This window comes from Bombina bombina, chromosome 5, assembly GCF_027579735.1.
Source record: "Bombina bombina isolate aBomBom1 chromosome 5, aBomBom1.pri, whole genome shotgun sequence".
NCBI lineage: Eukaryota > Metazoa > Chordata > Amphibia > Anura > Bombinatoridae > Bombina > Bombina bombina.
This window is the reverse complement of record NC_069503.1, coordinates 168,108,088-168,129,605: the sequence shown is the minus strand read 5'-3', so window position 1 is coordinate 168,129,605 and position 21,518 is coordinate 168,108,088. Positions and strand designations below refer to the sequence as shown.

Here is a 21,518-nt window from a genome sequence, read left to right as displayed (position 1 = left end):
TTTGCGCCAAAAAAGTCAGCGCCAAGAATTACGCAATAAAATGAAGCATTTTCAGCCCCCGCGAGCCTAACAGCCCACAGGGAAAAAAAGTCAAATTTTTAAGGTAAGAAAAAATGATTGATTCAAATGCATTATCCCAAATATGAAACTGACTGTCTGAAAATAAGGAATGTTGAACATTCTGAGTCAAGGCAAATAAATGTTTGAATACATATTTTTAGAACTTTATAAATAAAGTGCCCAACCATAGCTTAGAGTGTCACAGAAAATAAGATTTACTTACCCCAGGACACTCATCTACATGTTTGTAGAAAGCCAAACCAGTACTGAAACGAAAATCAGCAGAGGTAATGGTATATAAATAAGAGTATATCGTCGATCTGAAAAGGGAGGTAAGAGATGAATCTCTATAACAGAGAACCTATGAAATAGACCCCGTAGAAGGAGATCACTGCATTCAAATAGGCAATACTCTCCTCACATCCCTCTGACATTCACTGCACGCTGAGAGGAAAACCGGGCTCCAACTTGCTGCGGAGCGCATATCAACGTAGAATCTAGCACAAACTTACTTCACCACCTCCATAGGAGGCAAAGTTTGTAAAACTGAATTGTGGGTGTGGTGAGGGGTGTATTTATAGGCATTTTGAGGTTTGGGAAACTTTGCCCCTCCTGGTAGGAATGTATATCCCATACGTCACTAGCTCATGGACTCTTGCTAATTACATGAAAGAAAGTATATTAATATAACTGTGTTGGTTATGCAAAACTGGGGAATGAGTAATAAAGGGATTATCTATCTTTTAAAACAATAACAATTCTATGGTAGACTGTCCCTTTAAAGGGATTATCATGACAGATATATGATGATCCGGATATCTCTAGTGTTCTGCAGATTGGCTTGAATGTGAATTTAAAGGACATAAAGGTGAAATAATAAAACGCTCTAATCTACTTTGGTTATTGCCCTATTGTTTACACTGTGTTTAACCCCTGTGAAGAGGATAAACGTGTCAAATATGTTCCAGACCTGCAATGCAATACTGGCCAATCAGGGGTAGCAACAAGTAGATAGCAACCAATCACTGTCTGCTGAGGGAGCAGTAGTGTACTGCTGACTTTAAAGGGATATGAAACATAAAAATGTATTACCATACCATTTTAACAAAAGTTTCCAATTTTCTTCTATTATCAAATTTGCTTCGTACACACGGTATTTTGTGTTAAAAATAGATACTTAGGGAGGTATCTGGAGAACTACATGGCAGGAAATAAGTAGAGCTGCCATCTAGTGCTCTTACAGATATATAACTTTCTTGAAAAACTGCTGCCATATTGTACTCCAGATATGGGCGGGCTCCTAAGTATATGTCCCTGCTTTTAAACCAAAGATACCAAAAGAACAAAGAAAAATTGATCAAAAAATAAATTAGAAAGTTGTTTAAAATCACATAGTCTAACTGAATCATGAAAGAAACATTTTGGGTTGCATATCCCTTTAAAGGGACAGTCAACACCAGAATTTTTGTTGTTTAAAAATATAGATAATCCTTTTATTACCCATTCCCCGGTTTGCATAACCAACACAGTTATATTAATATACTTTTTACCTCTGTGACTAACTTGTATCTAAGCATCTTCTGACAGCCTCCTGATTACATGACATTTTATTTATTATCTATTGACTTGCATTTTAGCCAATTAGTGCAGTGTATGCCACAAGCCACAAGTGTGATCACAATGTTATCTATAAAGCTCACATGAACTAGCTCTCCCCTGTTGTGAAAAGCAAATAAAAAAAGAATGTGATAAGAGGCGGCCTTCAAGGGCTTAGAAATTATCATATGAGCCTTCCTACGTTTAGCTTTCAACTAAGAATACCAAGAGCACAAAGAAAAATTGGTGATAAAAGTAAATTAGAAAGTTGTTTCAAATTATATGCCCTATTTGAAACATGAAAGTTTATTTTGGACTTGCCTGTCCCTTTAACTATGGTTTTGTGGGGGTAAACGCACAGTTCTGTTCAAGCAGTAGTACAACATAAACATACCCAGAGCATGCTTCTTTACATCCCTTTAATTAATCCTAAATCTATAAACGTGTTTCACACAGCCCATAAAGAAACAAATCAACAGCCTATTTCTGGGGGGAAATGTTCCACTGGGGACGCAAACATTCCAGAATTTCAGGATCGATCTTCTTTAACTGACATATTCAGTTTCATTACACTATAAACTACTTATATTTTGGTGAAAACATAATTTATGCTTACCTGATAAATTTATTTCTCTTGTAGTGTATCCAGTCCACAGATCATCCATTACTTGTGGGATATTCTCCTTCCCAACAGGAAGTTGCAAGAGGATCACCCACAGCAGAGCTGCTATATAGCTCTTCCCCTAACTGCCATATCCAGTCATTCGACCAAAACAAGCCGAGAAAGGAGAAACCATAGGGTGCAGTGATGACTGTAGTTTAAATTAAAATTTAAACCTGCTTTAAAAAGACAGGGCGGGCCGTGGACTGGATACACCACAAGAGAAATAAATTTATCAGGTAAGCATAAATTATGTTTTCTCTTGTAAGGTGTATCCAGTCCACGGATCATCCATTACTTGTGGGATACCAATACCAAAGCTAAACTACACGGATGAAGGGAGGGACAAGGCAGGCTTAAATGGAAGGAACCACTGCCTGTAGAACCTTTCTCCCAAAAATAGCCTCCGAAGAAGCAAAAGTATCAAATTTGTAAAATTTTGAAAAGGTATGAAGCGAAGACCAAGTCGCCGCCTTGCAAATCTGTTCAACAGAAGCCTCATTTTTAAAGGCCCAGGTGGAAGCCACAGCTCTAGTAGAATGAGCTGTAATCCTTTCAGGGGGCTGCTGTCCAGCAGTCTCATAGGCTAAGCGTATTACGCTCCAAAGCCAAAAAGAAAGAGAGGTTGCCGAAGCTTTTTGACCTCTCCTCTATCCAGAGTAAACAACAAGCAGTGTAGATGTTTGGCGAAAATCTTTAGTAGCTTGTAAGTAAAACTTTAAAGCACGGACCACGTCCAGATTATGTAAAAGGCGTTCCTTCTTCGAAGAAGGATTAGGACCCAATGATGGAACAACAATCTCTTGATTGATATTCTTGTTAGAAACTACCTTAGGTAAAAACCCAGGTTTTGTACGCAGAACTACTTTATCTGAATGGAAAATCAGATAAGGAGAATCACAATGTAAGGCAGATAACTCAGAGACTCTCCGAGCTGAGGAAATAGCCATCAAAAACAGAACTTTCCAAGATAACAGTTTGATATCAATAGAATGAAGGGGTTCAAACGGAACCCCTTGAAGAACTTTAAGAACCAAGTTTAAGCCCCATGGGGGAGCAACAGGTTTAAACACAGGCTTAATTCTAACCAAAGCCTGACAAAAAGCTTGAACGTTTGGAACTTCTGCCAGACGCTTGTGCAAAAGAATAGACAGAGCAGAAATCTGTCCCTTTAAAGAACTAGCTGATAATCCTTTTTCCAAACCCTCTTGGAGAAAGGACAATATCCTAGAAATCCTAACCTTACTCCATGAGTAATTCTTGGATTCACACCATTAAAGGTATTTACTCCATATCGTATTGTAGATTTTCCTAGTGACAGGCTGTCGTGCCTGTATAAGGGTATCAATGACTGACTCGGAGAAGCCACGCTTTGATAAAATCAAGCGTTCAATCTCCATGCAGTCAGTCTCAGAGAAATTAGATTCAGATGATTAAAAGGACCTTGTAGTAGAAGGTCTTGTCTCAGAGGCAGGGTCCATGGTGGAAAGGATGACATGTCCACTAGGTCTGCATACCAGGTCCTGCGTGGCCACGCAGGCGCTATCAAGATCACCGATGCTCTCTCCTGTTTGATTTTGGCAATCAGTCGAGGGAGCAGAGGAAACGGTGGAAACACATAAGCCAGGTTGAAGAACCAAGGCGCTGCTAGAGCATCTATCAGTGCCGCTTCTGGGTCCCTGGACCTGGATCCGTAACAAGGAAGCTTGGCGTTCTGGCGAGACGCCATGAGATCCAGTTCTGGTTTGCCCCAACGATAAACCAATTGAGCAAACACCTCCGGATGGAGTTCCCACTCCCCCGGATGAAAAGTCTGACGACTTAGAAAATCCGCCTCCCAGTTCTCTACACCTGGGATATGGATTGCTGATAGGTGGCAAGAGTGAGTCTCTGCCCAGCGAATTATCTTGGAGACTTCTAACATCGCTAGGGAACTCCTGGTTCCCCCTTGATGGTTGATGTAAGCCACAGTCGTAATGTTGTCCAACTGAAATCTGATGAACCTCAGGGTTGCTGAGGCCAAGCTAGAAGAGCATTGAATATTGCTCTTAACTCCAGAATATTTATTGGGAGGAGTTTCTCCTCCTGAGTCCACGATCCCTGAGCCTTCAGGGAGTTCCAGACTGCTCCCCAACCTAGAAGGCTGGCATCTGTTGTTATAATTGTCCAATCTGGCCTGCGAAAGGTCATACCTTTGGACAGATGGGCCCGAGATAGCCACCAGAGAAGAGAATCTCTGGTCTCTTGATCCAGATTTAGCAGAGGGGACAAATCTGTGTAATCCCCATTCCACTGACTGAGCATGCAAAGTTGCAGTGGTCTGAGATGTAGTCGCGCAAATAGCACTATGTCCATCGCCGCTACCATCAAGCCGATTACTTCCATACACTGAGCCACCAAAGGGCGCGGAATAGAATGAAGAACATGGCAAGATTTTAGAAGCTTTGATAACCTGGATTCTGTCAGGTAAATCTTCATTTTTACAAAATCTATCAGAGTCCCTAGGAAGGAGACTCTTGTGAGTGGGGATAGAGAACTCTTTTCCTCGTTCACCTTCCACCCTCGCGGTCTTAGGACCGCCAGAAGCGATCCCAGAACCTTAGTAAAGATTCTTGGAGCTGTAGCTAACCCGAAGGGAAGAGTAACAAATTGGTAATGCCTGTCCAGAAAGGCAAATCTTAGGAACCGATGATGATCTTTGTAAATCGGTATGTGAAGGTAAGTATCCTTCAAATCCACTGTGGTCATGTACTGACCCTCCTGGGTCATAGGTAGGATGGTCCGAATAGTTTCCATTTTGAACGATGGAACTGAGGAATTTGTTTAAGATCTTTAGATCCAAAATGGGTCTGAAGGTTCCCTCTTTTTTGGGAACCACAAACAGATTTGAATAAAAACCCTGTCCCTGTTCCGACTGTGGAACTGGACAGATCACTCCCATAACTAGGAAGTCTTGCACACAGCGTAAGAATGCCTCTTTCTTTATCTGGTTTACAGATAATCTCGAAAGGTGAAATCTCCCTTGAGGAGGGGAAGCTTTGAAGTCCAGAAGATATCCCTGATATATGATCTCCAACGCCCAGGGATCCTGAACATCTCTTGCCCACGCCTGGGCGAAGAGAGAAAGTCTGCCCCCTACTAGATCCGTTACCGGATAGGGGGCCATTCCTTCATGCTGTCTTAGAGGCAGCAACAGCGTTTCTGGCCTGCTTGCCTTTGTTCCAGGACTGGTTAGGTTTCCAGCCCGGCTTGGATTGAGCAAAAGTTCCCTCCTGTCTTGTAGCAGAGGAAGTTGATGCTGCACCTGCCTTGAAGTTTCGAAAGGCACGAAAATTAGACTGTTTGGCCTTTGATTTGGCCCTGTCTTGAGGAAGGGGATGACCCTTACCTCCAGTAATGTCAGCAATAATTTCCTTCAAACCAGGCCCGAATAGGGTCTGCCCCTTGAAGGGAATGTTAAGTAATTTAGACTTTGAAGTCACGTCAGCTGACCAAGATTTAGGCCATAGCGCCCTACGCGCCTGGATGGCGAATCCAGAATTTTTAGCCGTTAGTTTAGTCAAATGAACAATGGCGTCAGAAACAAAAGAATTAGCTAGCTTAAGTGTTCTAAGCTTGTCAAGTATTTCAGTCAATGGAGTAGCTGTCTGAAAGGCCTCTTCCAGAGACTCAAACCAGAACGCCGCAGCAGCAGTGACAGGCGCAATGCATGCAAGGGGCTGCAGGATAAAACCTTGTTGAATAAACATTTTCTTAAGGTAACCTTCTAATTTTTTATCCACTGGATCTGAAAAAGCACAACTGTCCTCGACAGGGATAGTGGTACGCTTTGCTAAAGTAGAAACTGCTCCCTCCACCTTAGGGACCGTCTGCCATAAGTCCCGTGTGGTGGCGTCTATTGGAAACATTTTTCTAAAAATAGGAGGGGGGGAAAACGGCACACCGGGTCTGTAAACCTTTTAGGTATTGGAAAAACATCAGTACACACCGGCACTGCATAGTATTTATCCAGTCTACACAATTTCTCTGGTACTGCAATTGTGTCACAGTCATTCAGAGCAGCTAACACCTCCCCAAGCAATATCACCCACAGACTGAAGCTCTCCTTCCTCAGCTTCTGCATATAGTGACGCAGTATCAGACATGGGCCTTAAGGCATCTGCGCGCTCTGTACTACGTCTAACCCCAGAGCTATCGCGCTTTCCTCTGAATTCCGGCAGTCTGGCTAATACCGCTGACAGGGTATTATCCATGATTGCCGACATGTCCTGCAAAGTAATCGCTATGGGCGTCTTTGATGTACTTGGCGCCATTTTAGCGTGAGTCCCTTGAGCAGGAGTCAAAGGGTCTGACACGTGGGGAGAGTTAGTCGGCATAACTTCCCCCTCGCCAGAATCCTCTGGTGATAAATTTTTTAAAGATAAAAGCTGATCTTTATTGTTTAAAGTGAAATCAATACATTTAGTACATATTCTCATATGGGGTTCCACCATGGCTTTTAAACATAATGAACAAGGAGTTTCCTCTATGTCAGACATGTTTATACAGACTAGCAATGAGACTAGCAAGCTTGGAAAACACTTTACATCAAGTTAAACAAGCAATATATAAAACGTTACTGTGCCTTTAAGGGAAACAAATTTTGCTAAAATTTGAAATAACAGTGAAAAAAGGCAGTTAAACTAACGAAATTAAATGTATTAAAAGTATGTAACAAGTTAGCAGAGCATTGCACCCACTTGCAAATGGATGATTAACCCCTTAATACAAAAAACGGATTAACAAATTGAAAAAAACGTTTTTTAAACAGTCACAACTGCCACAGCTCCACTGTGGCTTTACCTTCCTCAATATATGACTTTTGAAGCCTTTTGAGCCCTTCAGATATGTCCTAAAGCATGCAGGGGACTGCTGAGGGAAGCTGAATGTCTCTGTCTGTAATTTTAACTGCGCAAAAAAGCGCTAAAATAGGCCCCTCCCACTCATATTACAACAGTGGAAAGCCTCAGGAAACTGTTTCTAGGCAAAAATCAAGCCAGCCATGTGGAAAAAACTAGGCCCCAATAAGTTTTATCACCAAAGCATATATAAAAACGATTAAATATGCCAGCAAACGTTTTATATTGCACATTAATCAGAGTATATACCTCTGATAGCAAGCCTGATACTAGTCGCTATTAAATCAATGTATTTAGGCTTAACTTACATTAATCCGGTATCAGCAGCTTTTTTCTAGCAAATTCCATCCCTAGAAAAACTTAAACTGCACATACCTTATTGCAGGATAACCTGCACGCCATTCTCCCTCTGAAGTTACCTCACTCCTCAGACATATGTGAGAACAGCAGTGGATCTTAGTTACTTCTGCTAAGATCATAGAAAAACGCAGGCAGATTCTTCTTCTAAATGCTGCCTGAGATAAAATAGTACAACTCCGGTACCATTTAAAAACAATAAACTTTTGATTGAAGAAAAAACTAACTATATTACACCACTTTCCTCTTACTACCTCCAGCTATGTTGAGAGCTTGCAAGAGAATGACTAGATATGGCAGTTAGGGGAGGAGCTATATAGCAGCTCTGCTGTGGGTGATCCTCTTGCAACTTCCTGTTGGGAAGGAGAATATCCCACAAGTAATGGATGATCCGTGGACTGGATACACCTTACAAGAGAAAACTCCAGCAGCTACAACTTGTTACAATAAAAAAGGGTCCACAAAAGTTTTAGTATATGGGAATATTTGTGCACAAATGGTATACTCTCAAAGCTACCGATTAAAGATACATTAAATTCAAGTGAACTTTCATGGTTCAGACACAGCATGTCATTTTAAGAGACTTTTCTTTATTTTTATTATTTATATTATCAAAGTTAATTTGCTCTCTCTGTATCCTTTGCTGAAAAGCAAAACTAGGTAGGCTCAGGAGCTAGCTGCTTATTGGTGACTGCACATAAATTAATTATCAAATGATAACCAGATGTGTTTAGGTAGGTCCCAGTAGTGCAATGGAACTGACTGTCTGATTATAGGGGTTTAACATGATAGTTTCACTTATATCTCCCTTTAATTTCTTTGTATTTAGAGAAGGTTCTGTTAAAAATTCATCAATTATTATTATTCTACAGCAATAAACTGGTAGTACAATGAACACAAGAGAACAATAAAACACAGAAGAATTGTCATGATACGCTAAAAAAAAAAAGCCACGCTACCTGTGGATCTGGCCGTTTTTATGCAGGTAATCAAGTCCCTCCAGAACTTCTCTTAACATGGTGGCAATGCTCGGCTCATCCAGGACACCGTTCCTATGCTCTCCTTTTGCAATGATGTGTTTGATGATATCCAAGACCGAACCTGCAGAGAAACCACAAAACCAGTTACTAAAGAAATATGCAAAACTGTTAAAGGGACATTAAACTAGATATTAATATAAAATGTTTCATTGGATGTACTAAAATAACTTTGCAATATGCTTTCATTATTTTATTCCTTTTTTCCTGTAAATGAATTCTGAATATTGTGGGCTTCACAAATTCCTGTTAAAGTGGAAGCTGAAATCCACATGATCATTGGTTGTACACTCCAGTGAACCATTTAGAACGGTCCCTAATTGGTCCTAGCACAAAAATAAACCTAAGTTACAATATGGCGACACACACTGTTTTATGGACATTAGAATGTTACCCTTATTTGTTTTTTTAAATAAAATGTCTATTATTCTCAGGCTAATATTTGCTCTGAATAAATACTGTAATTATATCAATGATTTATTTAGTGTTTAATGTCCCATTAACTGGTAGCAATTTCCTATTGCTTCCTTGGGTTACCATTGTATTTAAACTAATCAATCAGACCAGCAGCACACATTGCACATGCACTGTATGTCTGTAATTTCTTCAAATCACTAGTTCATAAAGATGCACACTGCACAAGATATTCTAGACCACCATTATCTTAAAAAGGAACCGTAAAGTAAAAAAGAATAAAATATGACTCAGATAGAGCAACCTTTGTAAAAGTTAAACAAAGAAAGTGTTGCAGCGTCACTGGTGTTAAAGGACCACTAAAGTCAAAATTAAACTTATAACTCGGATAGAGCGTGCAATTTGAAACAACTTTACAAATCACATCCAATATCAGAATATGCACAATCTTTTTATATTTACACATTCGGAGGCCCCAACTCCTACTCAGCATGTGCAAGATTCACAAAATATACATATATGCATTTTGTGATTGGCTGATGGCAGTCACAAGAAGGAAAGTAAAAACACACAAAAAATATACTACTTGTGTGAAATGCAAACAGTGCTTTTGCATTGCCTGTTTATTAAGAGTTTATTGATTATGATAGTCTACTGTGTTTAGAAGTCCTTTAATAAATGTATGCGTGCCCATTTTCCACTATATTGGCCCTTTAACCTACTTGTTTTATAAGAAATCTGAAATCAGTAGCATCTCTTCAATGACTCAGTTTGCTTAATTTACAGTCTAAGTCATACCAATATAACTGTTTTAGAGGGACATGAAAGACAAATTAAATGTTTATGGTTCATACAGAGCAGCGTTCTAGAAACCGTGGGTCGCAATAAGATATACGAGATTGTGGTTTATGTGTGTGTGTTGTATGAGAATGTGTGTGAGTGTGTCTTGTATAAGAGTGTGTGTGTGTGTCTTGTATACGAGTGTGTGTGTGTGTCTTGTATACGAGTGTGTGTGTGTGTCTTGTATACGAGTGTGTGTGTGTGTCTTGTATACGAGTGTGTGTGTGTGTGTCTTGTATACGAGTGTGTGTGTGTGTCTTGTATACGAGTGTGTGTGTGTGTGTCTTGTATACGAGTGTGTGTGTGTGTGTCTTGTATACGAGTGTGTGTGTGTGTCTTGTATACGAGTGTGTGTGTGTGTCTTGTATCAGAGTGTGTGTGTGTGTCTTGTATCAGAGTGTGTGTGTGTGTCTTGTATCAGAGTGTGTGTGTGTCTTGTATCAGAGTGTGTGTGTGTGTCTTGTATCAGAGTGTGTGTGTGTGTCTTGTATCAGAGTGTGTGTGTGTGTCTTGTATCAGAGTGTGTGTGTGTGTCTTGTATCAAAGTGTGTGTGTGTGTCTTGTATCAGAGTGTGTGTGTGTGTCTTGTATCAGAGTGTGTGTGTGTGTCTTGTATCAGAGTGTGTGTGTGTGTCTTGTATCAGAGTGTGTGTGTGTGTCTTGTATCAGAGTGTGTGTGTGTGTTGTATCAGTGTGTGTGTGTGTCTTGTATAAGAGTGTGTGTGTGTCTTGTATAAGAGTGTGTGTGTCTTGTATAAGAGTGTGTGTGTCTTGTATAAGAGTGTGTGTGTGTCTTGTATGAGTGTGTGTGTGTGTCTTGTATAAGAGTGTGTGTGTGTGTGTGTGTGTGTGTCTTGTATAAGAGTGTGTGTGTGTGTGTGTGTCTTGTATAAGAGTGTGTGTGTGTGTGTCTTGTATAAGAGTGTGTGTGTGTGTGTCTTGTATAAGAGTGTGTGTGTGTGTGTCTTGTATAAGAGTGTGTGTGTGTGTGTGTGTGTCTTGTATAAGAGTGTGTGTGTGTGTCTTGTATAAGAGTGTGTGTGTGTGTCTTGTATAAGAGTGTGTGTGTGTGTCTTGTATAAGAGAGTGTGTGTGTGTCTTGTATAAGAGAGTGTGTGTGTGTCTTGTATAAGAGTGTGTGTGTGTGTCTTGTATAAGAGTGTGTGTGTGTCTTGTATAAGAGTGTGTGTGTGTCTTGTATAAGAGTGTGTGTGTGTGTCTTGTAAAAGAGTGTGTGTGTGTGTCTTGTAAAAGAGTGTATGTGTGTGTCTTGTAAAAATAGTGTATGTGTGTCTTGTAAAAATAGTGTATGTGTGTCTTCTATAAGTGTGTGTGTGTGTGTGTATCTTGTATAAGAGTGTGTGTGTATCTTGTATAAGAGTGTGTGTGTATCTTGTATAAGAGTGTGTGTGTATCTTGTATAAAAGAGTATGTCTTGTATAAGAGTGGGTGTGTCTTGTATAAGAGTGTGGGTGTGTCTTGAATAAGAGTGTGGGTGTGCGTGTTGTATATAACTAAACACAGTTTCTGTCAGTCACATAAATTATGTTTTTGTTTTTAAAAAGTGCTCTTATGTATATAAGAACTTACCCGATTCTTTCATATTGGCAAGAGTCCATGAGCTAGTGACGTATGGGATATACAATCCTACCAGGAGGGACAAAGTTTCCCAAACCTAAAAATGCCTATAAATACACCCCTCACCACACCCACAATTCAGTTTAACGAATAGCCAAGTAGTGGGGTGATAAAATAAGGAGTAGAAAAGCATAAAAGAAAGAGGAGCTGGAAAAATAATTGTGCTTTTATACAAAAAAACATAACCACCATAAAAAGGGTGGGCCTCATGGACTCTTGCCAATATGAAAGAAATGAATTTATCAGGTAAGTTCTTACATAAATTATGTTGTTTTCTTTCATGTAATTGTCAAGAGTCCATGAGCTAGTGACGTATGGGATAGCAATACCCAAGATGTGGAAGTCCACAGAAGAGTCACTAGAGAGGGAGGGATAAAATAACAGCTATTTCCACTGAGAAATTAATCCACACAATAAATGTGTTTTCCTTGAAAACACTTAAATCAAAAGCAGTAGAATCAAACTGAAACAGCTGCCTGAAGAACGTTTTCTACCAAAGACTGCTTCAAAAGAAACAAATACATCAAAATGGCAAAAACAATAAAAGTATGCAAAGAAGACCAAATTACTGATTTGCAAATTTGATCAACCTAAGCTTCATTCGAAAAAAGCTCAAGAAATGGCGACTGAACTTAGTAGAATGAGCTGAAAAACTCTGAGGTGGAGCCTGCCCTGCCTCAAAATAAGCCTTGAAAAACAAAAGCTTTAATCAGGATGCCAAAGAAATGGCAGAGGCTTGCTAACCTTTTCTGGAACCAGAAAAACAGCAGATAGACTAGAAGTCTTCTGAAATCCTAGTAAACTCGATATATACATCCAAAGGATGTAAAGAACTCTCAAAGAATTCTTTAGAATTAGGACACAAAAAAAAGAACAACAATGTCTCTACTAATGTGGTTCAAATTCACAACCTTAGGAAAAAAAGAAGTTCACAAAACAATGTACCTAGATTACATTTTTTTTTAGATAAGGAGACACATAAGAGCTGATAAATCAGAAACTCTTGTAGCAGAAGAGATAGTCAAAAGAAACACTTTCCAAGAAAGTAGATCATCTTAAAACCAAATAAGACTACAAGAAAGAGAAATTAATAAATGAACAAGCTTGATATCAACCAAAGCCTGAACATAACAGTGCATATCAGGAAGTTTAAACAAGATTTCTAGAAATTAAAACTGAAAGAACAGAGATTTGTCCCTTCAAAAAAATGCAGACAAACTTATCCAAAACTGTAAAATCCCAGGAATTCTAAAAGAATGCCAAAAGAATTTATGAAAAGAACACTATAAAATATAGGTTTTTACAAACCTGATAATACATGTTCCTTGAAACAGACTTATAAGCCTGCAACATAGTGATAAAAACTAAGTCAGAGAAAACTCTATGACTAAACACTAATCAATTTCCATACCCCCAAATTAGTATTTGAGATCCCGATGGAAAAATAGCCCTCAGAACAAGAGGGCTGGCCAAAGAGAAAGCGGCCAATATGATCTTGGAAATCACCTTTGGAAGAAAAATACAGAGGCGGAAGGATGTAGTCAGGTTGCAAAACCAATACACTGCTAATGCATACACCATCTCCACCTGAGGATCCCTGAACCTGAAAAGGTACCTGGTGAATTGAGAAAACACATCTGTAGACACACCACTCTCCCGAATGTAAATACTGATGGCTGAAATAATCCACCTCCCAAATGTCTAAAATCGTAGAAAATAGACAGGAGATGAATTCCATCTACGAACGTATTCAAGACACTTCTTAATTGCTAAGGAACTATGAATCCCTATTGTTGATTGACATATGCCACAGTTGTGATATTGTCTGTCTGAAAGCAAAAAATGAAAAAAGTTCTCTCCTAAAATAGGCCAAGCCTGAAAGAGCTCTGAAAAAATAGCACAGAGTTCTAAAATATCAATTGGAAACCTTGCCTCTTGAAGTTTCCAAACCCCTTGTGCTATCAAAAGACCCTCAGACAGTTCCCCAACCTGTAAAACTTGCGTCCATTAAGAAAACAGTCCAGGAAGGACGAACAAAAAGGAGGCACCCTGAATAAAATGATGATAGACTAATCACCAAAACAGAGAAGAGTGTTAGAATTTAAAAATATCAACTGTGATATCTAAACAATCCCTGTATCATTGATTCAGCATGCAAATCAAAAAGAGATCTCAGATGAAAAATGAGCAAAGGGAACCACGCCCAATGTTGCAGTTATGAGACCTAAAAGTTCTATGCACATAGCCACTGAAATAAATTATCTAGACTGTAAGATAGACAGGCTAACGCCACTTACAATTCACTTTTGTCCGATAAAGACAAAGACATGAACACAGAATTCATCTAGGAACCCAAAAAGAAGTGACCCTTGACTGAGGAATCACGAAACTCTAAGATAAATTAAATCCTCTAACCATGTCTTGAAGAAACAAAACTTAGTTGATTCATGAGGGATTCCACAAAAAGAAAAGTCCATATATTTGAATACTGTTCTTTCATATGTATGTATTTGGTACTTGTAAAGCGTGTCTAATCACCTGTAAGGGACTGAAGACGCTGCTCATTTAATCGACCTCGGAAGGATAAAAGGCTGAATGGACCTCGCCGGAAATTGAACCTGCAACCCTCAGGTTGCTAGAGAGCTCAGCCACAGTGCATTAGCATACTGAGCTATCTGTCCAGCTTTAATAAAAACATAATTTATGTAAGAATTTACCTGATAAATTCATTTCTTTCATATTGGCAAGAGTCCATGAGCTAGTGACGTATGGGATATACATTCCTACCAGGAGGGGCCGTTTCCCAAACCTCAAAATGCCTATAAATACACCCCCCACCACAACCACAATTCAGTTTAACGAATAGCCGAGAAGTGGGGTGATAAGAAAGGAGTGAAAGCATCAACAAGGAATTGGAATAATTGTGCTTTATACAAAAAATCATAACCCCCATAAAAAGGGTGGGTCTCATGGACTCTTGCCAATATGAAAGAAATGAATTTGTCAGGTAAATTCTTACATAAATTATGTTATCTTTTATGTAATTGGCAAGAGTCCATGAGCTAGTGACGTATGGGATAGCAAATACCCAAGATGTGGAACTCCACACAAGAGTCACTAGAGAGGGAGGGATAAAAATAAAAACAGACAATTCCGCCGAAAAATGAATCCACAACCCAAATCAAAAGTTTAATCTTTATAATGAAAAAAACTGAAATTATAAGATGAAGAATCAAACTGAAACAGCTGCCTGAAGTACTTTTCTACCAAAAACTGCTTCTGAAGAAGAGAAAACATCAAAATGGTAGAATTTAGTAAAAGTATGCAAAGAAGACCAAGTTGCTGATCTGATCAACAGAAGCTTCATTCTTAAAAGCCCAGGTAGTAGAAACTGACCTAGAAGAATGAGCTGTAATCCTTTGAGGCGGGGATTTACCCGACTCCAAATAAGCATGATGAATCAAAAGCTTTAACCAAGATGCCAAAGAAATGGCAGAAGCCTTCTGACCTTTCCTAGAACCAGAAAAGATAACAAATAGACTAGAAGTCTTTCTGAAATCTTTAGTAGCTTCAACATAATATTTCAAAGCTCTTACCACATCCAAAGAATGTAAAGATCTCTCAAGAGAATTCTTAGGATTACGACACAACGAAGGGACAACAATTTCTCTACTAATGTTGTTGGAATTCACAACTTTAGGTAAAAATTCAAATGAAGTCTGCAAAACCACCTTATCCTGATGAAAAATCAGAAAAGGAGACTCACAAGAAAGAGCAGATAATTCAGAAACTCTTCTAGCAGAAGAGATGGCCAAAAGGAACAATACTTTCCAAGAAAGTAATTTAATGTCCAGAGAATGCATAGGCTCCAACGGAGGAGCCTGTAAAGCCCTCAAAACCAAATTAAGACTCCAAGGAGGAGAGATTGACTTAATGACAGGCTTGATACGAACCAAAGCCTGTACAAAACAATGAATATCAGGAAGATTAGCAATTTTTCTGTGGAACAGAACAGAAAGAGCAGAGATTTGTCCTTTCAAGGAACTTGCAGACAAACCCTTATCTAAACCATCCTGAAGAAACTGTAAAATTCTAGGAATTCTAAAAGAATGCCAAGAGAATTTATGAGAAGAACACCATGAAATGTAAGTCTTCCAAACTCTGTAATAAATCTTTCTAGACACAGATTTACGAGCCTGCAACATAGTATTAATCACTGAGTCAGAGAAACCTCTATGACTAAGCACTAAGCGTTCAATCTCAATACCTTCAAATTTAATGATTTGAGATCCTGATGGAAAAATGGGCCAAGGAAGTGACAAAACATCCACTGCTTCAGCCTGAGGATCCCTGGACCTGGACAGATACCTGGGAAGTTTCCTGTTTAGATGAGAAGCCATCAGATCTATTTCTGGAAGCCCCCACATCTGAACAATCTGAAAAAAACACATCTGGGTGAAGAGACCACTCTCCCAGATGTAAAGTCTGGCGACTAAGATAATCCGCTTCCTAATCGTCTATACTTGGGATATGGTCCGCAGAAATTAGACAGGAGCTGGATTCCGCCCATGCAAGTGTCCGAGATACTTCTTTCATAGCTTGAGGACTGTGAGTCCCACCTTGATGATTGACATATGCCACGGTTATGACATTGTCTGTCTGAAAACAAATAAACGGTTCTCTCTTCAGAAGAGGCCAAAACTGAAGAGCTCTAAGAATCGCACAGAGTTCCAAAATATTGATTGGTAATCTCGCCTCTTGAGATTTCCAAACCCCCTGCGCTGTCAGAGATCCCCAGACAGCTCCCAAACCTGAAAGACTCACATCTGTTGTGATCACAGTCCAGGCTGGACGAACAAAAGAGGCCCCTTGAACTAAACGATGGTGATCTAACCACCAAGTCAGAGATAGTCGAACATTGGGATTTAAGGATATTAATTGTGATATCTTTGTATAATCCCTGCACCATTGTCTCAGCAAACAAAGCTGAAGAGGTCTCATGTGAAAACGAGCAAAGGGGATCGCGTCCGATGCGGCAGTCATGAGACCTAAAACCTCCATGCACATAGCTAATGAAGGGAATGATTGAAACTGAAGGTTCTGACAAGCTGATATCAATTTCAGACGTCTTTTGTCTGTTAGAGACAAAGTCATGGATACTGAATCTATTTGGAATCCTAAAAAGGTTACCCTTGTCTGAGGAATCAAGGAACTTTTTGGTAAATTGATCCTCCAACCATGTCTTTGAAGAAACAACACTAGTTGATTGGTGTGAGATTCTGCAGAATGTAAAGACTGAGCAAGTACCAATATATCGTCCAAATAAGGAAACACCGCAATACCCTGCTCCCTGATTACACAGGGTAGGGCACCGAGAACCTCTGAAAATATCCTTGGAGCTGTTGCTAGGCCAAAAGGAAGAGCAACAAATTGGTATTGCTTGTCTAGAAAAGAGAATCTCAGGAACGGATAGTGATCTGGATGAATCGGAATATGAAGATATGCACCCTGTAAGTCTATTGTGGACATATAATGCCCTTGCTGAACAAAAGGCAGAAAAGTCCTTATAGTCACCATCTTGAATGTTGGTATTCTTACATAACGATTCAAAATTTTTAGATCCAGAACTGGTCTGAAAGAATTCTCCTTCTTTGGAACAATGAACAGATTTGAATAAAACCCCAGACCCCGTTCCTGAAAAGGAACTGTAGAAAAAAGCAATAGATAGAGGCGCCAATGGTTGCTTTTTTCTACAGATTGTCTCCTATTGGAAGTTGTTAGAGAGCTGCCCCTAGGATCAGCTAGCTGGACTGCTGATAAAATCCAGCCTGCTTCTACTGGCATAATTGATTGCCATTTACACATGTGAGTATCCTGTGTTAGCCTAATAACAGTTCCATCTAAGAACCATCATTGATCTGCACCATTGGCGCCTCTTCCTTGTGTTTTTATCTTAACTGAAAAGGAACTGGCACAATTACCCCAGATAACTCCAGGTCTGAAACACACTTCAGGAAAGCCTGAGCCTTTACTGGGTTCACTGGAATGCGTGAGAGAAAAACAGGCGTTCTTACTTTGAAGCCTATTCTGTAACCTTGAGAAATAATGTTCTGAATCCAATGATTTTGGATTGAATTTATCCAAACACCCTTGTAAAATCTTAGTTTGCCCCATACCAGCTGCGCTGGAATGAGGGCCGCACCTTCATGCGGACTTGGGGGCTGATTTTGATTTTTTAAATGGCTTGGATTTATTCCAGACTGGAGAAGGCTTCCAATTGGAAACCGTCATCTGCCTTAACAAGTTTATAGATAGATATATTTCTACTGTCTATCTTATATTATCTAGAATCCAAGTATCGGCCGATTCCCTTTGTTTTTTAATGCATTTTTTAATACATTTATGATGTTTTATTATTGTTTATAGATGCCGGCATCCTTAGTAAATTGTGTATGTGTTAACACAATATTTGCCTAAACCGCTATATAAATTTATTATATAAAAAAATACTTTGTTCTTAGTAACATTGGTTTCTCCAGTTATTTCATTGTATAATCTAAACTATCTGTTGGTTAGCTCTATCTTTAGAGCGCTTATCCCACATCTATCTTTATTCTTCTATTAAATAAAAGGAAAACATACTTACCAAAAGACACTCATCTACATAAAGTAGATAGCCAAATCAGTATTGAAACAAGAATCAGTAGAGGTAATGGTATATAAGAGTATATCGTCGATCTGAAAAGGGAGGTAGGAGATGAATCTCTACGACCGATAACAGAGAACCTAAATAGATCCCTGTTAGGATGACCATTGTATACAATAGGTAATACTCCCTTCACATCCCTCTGTCATTCACTGCACTCTGAGAGGAACCGGGCTTCAGCATGCTGAGAAGCGCGTATCAACGTAGAAATCTAGCACAAACTTACTTCACCACCTCCATAGGAGGCAAAGTTTGTAAAACTGAATTGTGGGTGTGGTAGGGGGTGTATTTATAGGCATTTTGAGGTTTGGGAAACTTTGCCCCTCCTGGTAGGAATGTATATCCCATACGTCACTAGCTCATACCAAGATGCCATCCAAATAGAAATAGGGAAGCACCACAATACCCTACTGTCTGAAGACAGAAGAAGGGCACTAAGAACCTTTGAAAAGATTCATAAAGCAATCACTAAACCAAATGGAAAAGCGACAAATTGGTAAAGCTTAAAAAGAAAATTTCAGAATCCACAGGTGGAGTAAATTAAAATATGAGGATAAACATTCTGAAAAATGGAGTGGACACGAAATTACCTTAACAAAAAGGCATAATAGTCCTTAAAAGTTGAGACTCAAAACAATATAAAGTCTTCAGATCCAAGAATCCCATAGAAGGTCTCATTCTAAAAATATATTCAAACCCTAAGAATAATATAGAATTTAGGTTGAGTTCATCCAAAAAGAATTTAATCTGCCCCCCCCCCGCCAGAAAGACTGTTTGAGAACCGTACCTTCATGCAGTCTAATAACTATTAATTATATAGCGTTTTTCTCCCAGAAGGATACAAAAAAACGCTTCTTCAGTGCTTACACTCGGAGTTAACCAAATTAGCAGCTGATAAAAAAGGAAATTTATGCTTACCTGATAAATTGATTTCTTCGATGATACGACGAGTCCACGGATTCATCCTTTACTTGTGGGATATTATCCTCCTGCTAAGAGGAAGTGGCAAAGAGCACCACAGCAGAGCTGTCTATATAGCTCCTCCCTTGACTCCACACCCCAGTTAGTCGACCGAAGGTATAGGAAGAAAAAGGAGAATCTAAAAGATGCAGAGGTGACTGAAGTTTTAAATCAAAAAATATAATCTGTCTTAATTTGACAGGGCGGGCCGTGGACTCATCGTATCATAGAAGAAATCAATTTATCAGGTAAGCATAAATTTCCTTTTCTTCTATAAGATACAACGAGTCCACGGATTCATCCTTTACTTGTGGGATACAATACCAAAGCTACAGGACACGGATGAACGGGAGGGACAAGACAGATACCTAAACAGAAGGCACCACTGCTTGAAGAACTTTTCTCCCAAAAATAGCCTCCGAAGAAGCAAAAGTATCAAATTTGTAAAATTTGGAACAAGTATGAAGGGAAGACCAAGTCGCAGCCTTACAAATCTGTTCAACAGAAGCATCATTTTTAAAAGCCCATGTGGAAGCCACCGCTCTAGTGGAATGAGCTGTAATTCTTTCAGGAGGCTGCTGTCCAGCAGTCTAGTATGCCAAACGGATGATGCTTTTCAGACAAAAAGAAAGAGGTAGCCGTAGCTTTTTGACCTCTACCTTTTCCAGAATAGACAACAAACAGAGAAGATGTTTGACGGAAATCCTTGGTCGCTTGCAAGTAAAAGTTCAAGACACGAACCACGTCCAAATTATGTAACAGACGCTCCTTCTTAGAAGAAGGGTTAGGACACAGAGAAGGAACAACAATTTCCTGATTAATATTCTTATTTGAAACAACCGTAGGAAGGAATCCAGGTTTAGTACGCAAAACCACCTTATCAGAATGGAATATAAGATAAGGCGAGTCGCATTGTAACGCAGATAGCTATAGCTACTAAAAACAGAACTTTCCAAGATAGAAGTTTAATATCTATCGAATGCATGGGTTCAAACGGAACCCCTTGAAGAACATTTAAAACTAAATTCAAACTCCATGGCGGAGCAACAGGTTTAAACACAGGCTTAATTCTAATCAAAGCCTGACAAAACGACTGAACGTCTGGGACATCTGCCAGACGCTTGTGTAGTAAGAATGACAAAGCAGAAATCTGTCCCTTTAAGGAACTAGCTGATAACCCCTTCTCCAATCCTTCTTGGATAAAGGACAAAATCCTAGGAATCCTGATCTTACTCCATGAGTAGCCTTTGGATTCGAACCAATAAAGATATTTACGCCATATCTTATGATACATTTTCCTAGTGACAGGCTTTCGAGCCTGAATCAAGGTATCTATGACCGATTCAGATAATCCCCGCTTAGATAAAATCAAGCGTTCAATCTCCAGGCAGTCAGCCGCAGAGAAACTAGATGTGGATGTTGGAACGGACCCTGAATGAGAAGGTCCTGTCTCAGTGGCAGTTTCCACGGTGGCAGAGATGACATTTCCACCAGATCTGCATACCAAGTCCTGCGTGGCCACGCAGGCGCTATCAAGATTACCGAAGCCCTCTCCCGTTTGATTCTGGCAATCAGACGAGGAAGGAGAGGAAAAGGAGGAAACACATAAGCCAGGTTGAACGACCACGGTACTGCTAGAGCATCTATCAGAACTGCTAGAGGATCCCTCGATCTGGACCCGTAACAAGGAAGTTTGGCATTCTGAAGAGATGCCATCAGATCCAATTCTGGTGTGCCCCATTGATAAATCAATTGTGCAAACACCTCCGGATGGAGCTCCCACTCCCCCGGATGAAAAGTCTTAGAAAATCCGCTTCCCAGTTCTCCACTCCTGGGATATAGATTGCTGATAGATGGCAAGAGTGGGTCTCTGCCCATCGAATTATTTTGGAAACCTCTATCATCGCTAGAAAACTCTTTGTTCCCCCTTGATGATTGATATATGCTACAGTCGTGATATTGTCCGACTGGAATCTTATGAATTTGGCCGAAGCCAGCTGAGGCCACGCCTGAAGCGCGTTAAATATCGCTCTCAGTTCTAGAATATTTATTGGAAGTAGGGCCTCCTCCTGAGTCCACAAACCCTGAGCCTTCAGGGAATTCCAGACTGCACCCCAGCCCAAGAGGCTGGCGTCCGTCGTCACTATGACCCATGCTGGCCTGCAGAGAAACATTCCCTGGGACAGATGATCCTGTGACAACCACCAAAGAAGAGTCTCTGGTCTCTTGATCCAGATTTATCTGAGGAGATAAATTTGTATAATCCCCATTCCACTGTCTGAGCATGCACAGTTGCAGTGGTCTGAGATGCAAGCGAGCAAACGGAACTATGTCCATTGCCGCTACTATTA

General features: G+C 39.8%; 1 protein-coding gene across 1 annotated transcript in view; it reads right to left on the bottom strand.

The window, feature by feature from the left end:
- Positions 1-21,518, bottom strand: part of OXSR1 (oxidative stress responsive kinase 1) — a 271,596-nt gene that overhangs the window by 103,735 nt on the left and 146,343 nt on the right. The window contains exon 4 of the mRNA XM_053713780.1: positions 8,532-8,673. Within this exon, the coding sequence (XP_053569755.1) occupies positions 8,532-8,673 (142 nt within the window). The remainder of the gene's footprint in view (positions 1-8,531; positions 8,674-21,518) is intronic.